The 9781-nt window shown below is 33.2% G+C and overlaps 1 protein-coding gene across 1 annotated transcript; it reads left to right on the forward strand.

Annotated features, from left to right (window-relative positions):
• The first annotated feature begins 7871 nt into the window (after positions 1-7871).
• On the forward strand, positions 7872-9580 carry LOC127703155 (shootin-1-like). Its single transcript, XM_052207675.1, has one exon. It carries the CDS (start codon positions 7956-7958, stop codon positions 9432-9434), a length of 1479 nt encoding a protein of 492 aa, XP_052063635.1. The 5' UTR covers positions 7872-7955; the 3' UTR covers positions 9435-9580.
• The last annotated feature ends 201 nt before the right edge of the window (positions 9581-9781 follow it).

Here is a 9781-nt window from a genome sequence, read left to right on the forward strand (position 1 = left end):
CGGGAAACAAGTTATAACTTGTGACATGTTTGTATACAAAGACGGTCGATAATTTGATGAGATCCTATTCACATTTTAACACTCTTTATAATAAGTCAACAAAGCAATACACATTTATTTAGATTCTACTATCTTCAATCTTTCGGTCTTGTACATCACACGTCATCGGGATATTTTTATAGGCCTATATTTATTTATTTATCATATGCGAAGCAGTTTACAAGTATGAAATGAACATAAATAAAACGAATGTTTGTTTATTATTAAAAATAACCGTGTACATTCTAATATTTATTTGATTATTAAGATGAAAGACAAAGTGACAAAAACACAATATGGGATTAACGCTGCCTCAGAACGCTGCACCTTTTTGATTATAACCGATTGCCAATCCACATCATTTTTTGGACTTGATACGGTTCATTGTCAAAATACGAAATTGGAACCGCTTAGTGTTTTTAAAAGATAAAAGGCAACATAGATTTTGCCAACTGCAAACTTGTTCAAATCAAATTGCGGGTTAAATTGATGTCCGCATTTTGACAGTAAACGGTTAGATATCTTCATTCAGCCTAGCCTCCCAGCAAAAACCATAGAGGTGATCAGGAGAAAGTGAGGCGTGACCTGTTTTCGTAAAATAGCTCGAAAATCTCACTGTTCGATGGCTATTAAGTACACGAACACATTCTGCTACAAAAATAGAATATAAGTATGTCAGTCAAAATTAAGAAGACAATCAATCAAACTAAAATCTTGGCCGCCAAGTATTGCTTTATAGAGAAAACATAGAGACACAAAAAAAAATATAAAAAAATTAACAATCGTGTCCGAAGTCAGGAGCATGTAGTCCAGTGGTTGTCGTTGGTTCATGTCTGTCACATTTGTTTTTCGTAAATTGTTAGTTTTCTCGTTTAAATTGTTTCAAATTTTTCATGTCGAGGCCTTGTATAGCCGTCTATATACGGAATGGGGTTTCTCATTGTCGCCGAAGGCTATACGGTTGCCTATAATTGCTTACATCCACTTTATATGAACGTTAATGGATAGTTGTTTATAACAATTGACAATCATACCATATCTCGATCATGGCCTTATTTTTATGTTTGAATGCGCAAGGAGCTTTAGTTGAATAATAAATTTGTGATCACTTTAAGAATTAAAGCTGGTGGCCCACCTCCTTCCAGCATGGCCTCTTGGTTGCTACTAAAAATAAATCAATACAAAATTATGAAAAATCGCATGAAGGACTTATTTCTATGTATGTACTCTGTATGTTACGTGGTACATTTATTAATTGATATTCCAGCCGATCTACCAACGTGACTAATATAGACAATTTTACAAAAAGTCAATAAAAATTTTAATTTTTAGAACAAATAGACTACTTGACTATTTGTTACCAAACTATATATGTCCTAATGGTATATCTATGACCATCTTTAAGAAGTTTGGTTGGAGTAATATGGCGGGTGTCACTAGTGGATTAAAATCTACTGACCCTTCCGGAGCACCTGAATTCACCCCCGTTTTTTTGTGTGGAGTGTGTCTTACTCGAGCATCAGTTTTCTGTGTTGTGTTTTCTGGACCGTTGTTTGTCTTCGTTTTTCTTTTTGGTCATGATGAAAGTTCATATAATATATTTGATGTTCTTGAAGTATAGATTCTAGGTACTGACGTTGTTTATATACATGTATCATCTTAATTACGTGTTATAGTGTTCTTTTATTTGTTTTTGTAAATTATTAACCTTTACTTTTTAGTCCATTTTTCGTAAAATCCTTACTGGCTCGGTACTTATGCATCCCGCCATTGTGTTGTTGTACTGTGCTGTGGTAATTTTTTGTACTCTTGTCTTTCATTTTTGCTTATGTGCTTTGTCTATATGCCATTTTGTTTTTCTTTGTAGACATATTTGTTTGCTTTTATAGTAATAAAGATTATGACACAATGTTGACTGCTGTACCCCTATTTTTGACATTTTTACCTATTATGTCTGTTTGTTTTGTTCACACATTGTTGTCAATATAATGGAATTTTATGCGACTGTCATACAAGTGAGAGGTTTAGCTAGCTATAAAACCAGGTTTAATCCATCATTTTCTACATAAGGAAATGCCTGTGCCAATTCAGGAATATGACAGTTGTTTTCCATTCGTTTGATGTGTTTGAGCTTTTGATTGTGCCATTTGATAATTTGATAAGGGACTTTCCGATTTAAATTTTACTTGGAGTTCGGTATTTTTGTTATATTATTTTTCATTACTACATAGACATTGACAAAAAAAAATCAATACAAATTTATGAAAAATCTGAAGGTCCAATTGCTACCAAACATTGGTTAAATGATACATTTATCATAAAAAAAAATGATTGATTGGTTCCATCAGTTTTTATACGACCGCAAAAAATTTATTGTGGTCGTATATTGGTATGACGTTGGCGTCGTCGTCGTCGTCGTCGTCGTCCGGCGTCGTCGTCCGAAGACACATTGGTTTTCGCACTCTAACTTTAGTTTAAGTGAATGGATCTCTTTGAAATTTTACCATAAGGTTCAATACCACAAAAGGAAGGTGGGGATTGATTTTGGGGGATTTTGGTACCAACAGTAAAGGAATTAGGGGCCAAAAATAAGCATTTTCTAGTTTCCAGACAATAACTGTGGAACGGTGTATGGATCTCTCTGAAATTATACTACAAGTTTCCATACCACAAAGGGATGGTTAGGATTTGCTTTGGGGGGTTATGGCTCAAACCGTTTAGGAATTAGGGGCAAAAAAGGGAGAAAAACAAGGTTGTCCTGGTTAATGGACAAATACTTTAGTACAAAACATAATTTAAAGCAGTGTAAGGGAGATAAATCAAATACATCATTGAAATTATCTCCCTTACACTGCTTTTAAATTATGTATAAAGTAATGGTTAATGAACAATTAAGATAATTTAAAACAGTGTAAGGGAGGTAATCCAAATACAACGTTTTGGTTACTTCCCTTACACTGCTTTTAAAATGATGTTTAAAGAAATGCATATTTATAAAGGAAGACCAGTAAAAATATCTGCAAATGTTGCATCTTTTTTTTTACAAAAAAATCCATATGAAAGATTTGACACTATATTTTAAATTCTATTATAAAATAGGATAAGTTAGCACTATGGTAAATTTAAATGGATAATTATGGTTGCAAACTCCATTTCGAAATTTGAATTGAGATTATGACCATATCTTGAGGGAAAGAATTTTTTGTGGGAAAAAAAGGGGGGGGGGGTAAAAAGAAATTGTGGGGGTTCAATTTTTTCTCATTTCAGATTTCAGAAATTAAAAAGAATTATTCTTCAAATATTGTTTTTTTTTTTCAAATTTCAAATATTGAAAAATTTCAAAAAAGTAATCTTTAATTGCACAGTATGGCGCATTAGATTTGTAGAATCTTTTACCACATTTATTTATTTGTTATGCCGAATCTAACCGTGTATTTAGATTTTTAATTTTGGGTCCAGTTTTCAAATTGGTCTACATTAAGGTCCAAAGGGTCCAAAATTAAACTTTGTTTGATTTTAACAAAAATTGAATATATGGGGTTCTTTGATATGCTGAATCTAAACATGTATTTAGATTTTTGATTTTGGGCCCAGTTTTCAAGTTGGTCCAAATTGGGGTCCAACATTAAACTTTGTTTGATTTCAACAAAAAATGAATATATGGGGTTCTTTGATATGCTGAATCTAACCATGTATTTAGATTTTTTATTTGTGGACCCCGCTATCAAATTGGTTCATATTGATGTCAAAAGGGTCCAAAATTAAACTTTGTTTGATTTCATCAAAAATTGAATTATTGGGGTTCTTTGATATGCCAAATCTAACCGTGTATTTAGATTTTTAATTTTGGGTCCTGTTTTTTTAATTGGTCTACATTAAGGTCCAAAGGGTCCAAAATTAAACTTAGTTTGATTTTAACAAAAATTGAATTCTTGGGGTTCTTTGATATGCTGAATCTAAACATGTGTTTAGATTTTTTATTATGGGCCCAGTTTTCAAGTTTGTCCAAGTTGGGGTCCAAAATTAAACTTTGTTTGATTTCAACAAAAATTGAATATATGGGATTCTTTGATATGCTGAATCTAAACATGTATTTAGATTTTAGATTTTTGGCCCAGTTTTCAAGTTGGTCCAAATTGGGGTCCAAAATTAAATTTTGTTTGATTTCAACAAAAATTGAATATATGAGGTTCTTTGATATGCTGAATCTAACCATGTATTTAGATTTTTTATTTGTGGGCCTGCTATCAAATTGGTTGATATTGAGGTCAAAAGGGTCCAAAATTAAACTTTGTTTGATTTCATCAAAAATTGAATTATTGGGGTTCTTTGATATGCCAAATCTAACCGTGTTTTTAGATTTTTAATTTTGGGTCCCGTTTTTTAAATTGGTCTACGTTAAGGTCCAAAGGGTCCAAAATTAAACTTAGTTTGATTTTAACAAACATTAAATTCTTGGGGTTCTTTGATATGCTGAATCTAAACATGTGTTTAGATTTTTGATTATGGGCCCAGTTTTCAAGTTTTTGTCCAAGTTGGGGTCCAAAATTAAACTTTGTTTGATTTCAACAAAAATTGAATATATATCTTTGATATGCTGAATCTAACCATGTAGTTTGATTTTGGACATTGGACCATAATAGGTAAATTAAAAAAAATCAAGTTCTTAGACCACATTCTTTCTGTGTCAGAAACCTATGCTGTGTCAAATATTTAATCACAATCCAAATTCAGAGCTGTATCAAGCTTGAATGTTGTGTCCATACTTTCCCCAACTGTTCAGTGTTCGACCTCTGCGGTCGTATCCAACTGCGCCCAGCGGATCATTTTATTATGTCCTACATTCGGTATATTCTCTACATTGTGTCAAAGAATTCCTTAAGATATTTTAAAAAGTTTAGCTTATTTGTGAGCAGAGATTCTAAATCCGATCAGCTCGCACAATGTTTAATATATATATTTTATTTGCTTAACTACTTGCCAAAAATCAGACCAGAATTTGAAGTAATTAGAAAACAGTCATTTACCAAACATAACATAGTATTGATGTTCAGAGATTATGGCCTAGACAAGTTATAGCGGTCGTATCAAGCTGCGCCCAGCGAAGCATTTTATTAAGTTCTGCTACCTTACTTTTGTTAAATCTTGTAATTACGGTAAATGACAGAAACAATCTTCCAAAACTGCCCCCACTATTACTGTGATGGATAATTCGACAGGAAAATTTCAATAAAAAATTATGGAAAATTATACGAGGAGCTAATCGCATACAAACCTCCTTTGTAATCCTCATTTTATTTCAATCGCCTGGAAAACAAGGCACTCCTACATTAACTAGCAGTAATTGTTAATTCTGATCAATTTTGAAATGCCAGAACATATCTGAAAACTCAGTATATGCATGCATATGACTAGTTTCTCATGAAGTTAAAAAAAAATGGATACGTAAAATAAGGTTGCAGAGTTGTGGACAATGCCCAAAATACAGGCCCGCGAGATCCTCTAGTTCAAATAAATCAATTATTGTATGTTCGTTGACGTGTGATGCCTTGTTGTTGCATCGTTGACTATTACAAAAAATAAAGCATGTATGTGTCTCATGTTTGCATTGTTTCAGTTTTGTTAGTGTGAAACCTTTGTATTAGGTTCGCTTAAAACAGAAATGTCGGAAAATAAAAAATAGAATAGGTTTGGGATATGTAAATACAAAGTCGCATCTGATTAAACAAATTTAAAGTTTCCACATTTTCTGCGCATATACCAATGACTCTTTAGACGTTCATAGGCCATCTGTTTCTCACCCAAGTCGAAACAAACTGATTTATTTTTCACTATCATCTCCAACCTGTATACCAAATACCTTTTTTGAGGGTTTTTCGAGTGTCATTCAAAATTAACTGTTCTTTCTCTTGATTCTCAAACTTGCCAAACTTCACTAATAGCAGAGCTGTCACTACTAAATAAAAAAAGTTGTTCGGGATATACAAATACAAAGTTGTATCCGATTAACAAATTCAAACTGCACGTATACCAATGATTCGTTCTAGACGTTCACAGGCAATCTGTTTCACACCCAAGTCGAAACGCACTGATTTGTATTCTATTATCTTCTCAAACATATACCAAATACGTTTTAGTTTTCTAGTACCATTCAAATTTTACTGTTCATTTCTGATTCTCCAACTTGCCAAACTTAACTAATAGCAGAGATGTCACTACATATACAGTCGCCATTAACAAGGATCCAAAGGTGTGTAACTGGAAAATCTTTAAAAAAAACTTCTCCAAAGACACCTGGCTTATAGTTTTGTACGCCATAAGCGCATTTCTGTATTAACCTTAATCAGGAACACACAAAACTAAACAATTGAAAGCCAAAGATGTATAGGACGTAAACAAGTAAACACGTGAAACACGTAAACACGTAAACACGTAAACACGTAAACACGTGAAACACGTGAAACACGTAAACACGTAAACACGTGAAACACGTAAACACGTGAAACAGAAGAGACGAAGTCGATTGAAATGTAATACTATTGAGAAATCTGCAATGAGAACTGTTAAAAATGTCCACTATACATGTGGTTTGTTATGCTTGATAATGCTAGTAATATGAAGATATGTATATAATTTGGATATCAACGATATTTTGCAGACTTTAGTAGTATCAGTGTGAATACATGATTGTTTGATTGTTGCTTGCTTAACGTCCATCGGATATATTTCCAGGAAATTCAGGAATATGGATACAAATGACCGTCACAGTAGTTAAGTATTCGTTGGCTTGTAAAGGTTTACTTATGATTTCAACTACTATATTTATATTAGTTGTTCAGTTTATTGGGTAGTAACTATAATGTGTTTTACATGCAAAATTATATTTTTTGGAACTCAAAATTATGGTATATTTTGGCATTGCTCAAGGTCATGTTTTTCTCAGACTGTTTATGACGTCTTTATAATAAACCCATTGGATGTGTACTGATTGATACACATACTGAATCTGTACAAATACGTTGTATAGAGACTGATAATGACTTCAATGCAAGTTTATTTTTTTTTAACATTTGCAAATGATTATGAACATAGTAGAGCCTATGGATAAAGTTTACAGAACAGAGAATAATGAGCAAAAATACAGTATAAAGGGCAAAATAAACAAAAGTATAGAAAATAAGGCGAAAAAAATGTAAAGAATAAAGAACAAGAGAGTGCTACAATATAAAGAATATAGAGAATAATAGGCAAACAAATGTAAAGAATACAGGAATGAAGGACCCACATCTACACCCCAATAGTAACAGTTGAGGTCTCATCAATTTCTATTTTACATCTGGTAAAAGACGTTTTAGAGTTCTGCTTTTCACCGTACGTTTAACCACATCCTTTGAACTAGTTCCAAGAAAAAATACCTGAAAATACACTATATATGATGTAATTTAGGTATCCAGTTTTCATAGTTCTCATTATATAGTGATGTCAGATGGGACCAAGAACGATGAATGTCTGAAATCAACTTAAACTGAAAATTCAAAATAAAATGATTTTGTTTAGTTCTCGGTCTATGTACATTTATATCGTTTTCAATTTAAGAGGTGGCACTGGTCTAAACGAAATAACTTTGAACCGTGTTAGACGCCCTCAGCTTACAACGGAACAAAAATAATTTAGACAGAACCTTGACAAATTATCATACCTAAATTTGTAATCTAATTCTGTATTTAAATATATATAAATAGAAATATGTAAAATCTAAAAATTTAAATAACACATGAGAGGTTCTCCAACCTTGGTGAATCATAATACAATACAACAGGTAGCAAAATCATACACAGGTAAGTATATCCGGTGATTTTAATCCGAAATCATCAGCATTGAAAACTTCCTGGTTAGCACAAAAGCTTCCTTGAAAAATGGAGACAAACGAGAATCTGGATTGCACGAACTGTTCTCAGTTGAAGCAAATAAAGGCTTTATCCAGGCAAGTTCTGAAGAAGTATGATGAGCTGTTGCAAAAGTATAAAGAAAATGAGGATCAATATAATGAGGTAGTCCAACGACTCAAGGAACGAGAAGGTATGTTAGAAGACATGAAGAAATTAATTGAACCGGCGATGTCAGAGCACGAAAGACTTATGGTAAAGTATGATATTGAAATTGGCTGTAGAAACGAGGCTGAAAATGTTGCTCGAAAAATGACATTTCAAAACAAGGCATTGAAACGTCAGTCACAGGCCCTACTTGATCATATAGGGAAAATTGACATCACTCAGATCCCCGCTGAAATCTTAGAGGAACCAACAGAGGTAGACAATGATTCTTACAAGGAGTATACTGACAAGCTTAACACTACAATACAAGATCTAGAGGAAAAGGTATCGTACTATGCCACAGCTCTTGCCGGAAGCAGAGAAGAATTGAGTACAGAACGTGAGGATAACATCAGGTTGAAAAAGAAGAACGATAACTTGAAACAAAGTCTTCGCCAGACTGAAAATACATTGCTTCAATATCAAAATGCAATGGTAGAATTGACATCTATGTCCGAATCTGCATATGAGGAGTATGAAGACTTAAAGAACAAATGTGAAATCGAAGCGAATAAGAGGAGTGAAACCGAGAAGGTCATGCTTAAAATCAAAGCTCAGAATGAAGCAATGAAAACCCAAAGTACCATCTTGTTGTCCAATGTAGCTAATGATCAACAATTGACCAACGCTTTGTGTGAAGTAGAAGAACTCAAGACGGACAAAACAAATTTGGAACAACAAGTGGATGACCTCCAGAAAGAATTGGAGAGTTTATCTGATGCAAAAACGATAGAAGAACTGGAAACCGAGAAATCTAATCTTTCAAGTCAAGTTGATGATTTGACTAAAAAGGTAACAAATTATGAAAACATATATGCAAAACTTGAAACACAATATAAAGAACTTGAAGGGAAACTAGAACTTGCTCTGAGACCTCCTCCACCGCCACCTCCTCCTCTTCCCCCTCCTCCACCGACTGCGCAATCAAAAGGATTTTTGTCGAAAATAGGAAGTAAAAAGAAGAGGGCAAACATGCCCAACCAAGCCAATGCAGCAGATTTTGATCAACAAAGCTATGGACAAGCCCTGGATGAAATGATGAAAAGAATCAATTCAGGGAATGCCCTGTCAAAAACATTGCGATCTACGAAACCAAGGCCGTCAGCCTCTAAAACAGAACAGTCTGGAGCTATGAAAGAATTACACAGTGTACTAAATCGCTATAAGAAATCTCATGATGAAAGTGATGGGGCTCCCAAAGATTCGGTTAGCTCAATAGATCCAAATTCAGAACTATCTAAAGTCTTTAACAGAGTGAAGAAAGCAAGTAAAGACGACACAAATGATGTGTTTACTAAATAACAGTTTAAATTATGACACATTATCAAAGCCAATTTTACCATGTATCAAGCTTTAACACGCTTCTATGTCAGATTATATACTTTTATTGAAATACCAACCTCTAACTCATTGCATTTATTTGGTATTAAAAACTCTTCAAATTTAAATTTCAATGGTTTTGTTTTTAGTTCTTTTTGCCAAATAATACAATTAATCTTTTGTAGCTTTTTTACTCCACACGTCCACATTATAAGTTAAACAACGAAATAACGGCAAGTGAAGAAAGCATTTGCTTTAATACTGATACAGATGAATACATATATATAGTTCATCGACCACATCAAAACTATCGTACTATTCACTTCTTT

The sequence above is a fragment of the Mytilus californianus genome, unplaced genomic scaffold (assembly GCF_021869535.1).
Source record: "Mytilus californianus isolate M0D057914Y unplaced genomic scaffold, xbMytCali1.0.p SCAF_5, whole genome shotgun sequence".
In the NCBI taxonomy this organism is placed as follows: domain Eukaryota; kingdom Metazoa; phylum Mollusca; class Bivalvia; order Mytilida; family Mytilidae; genus Mytilus; species Mytilus californianus.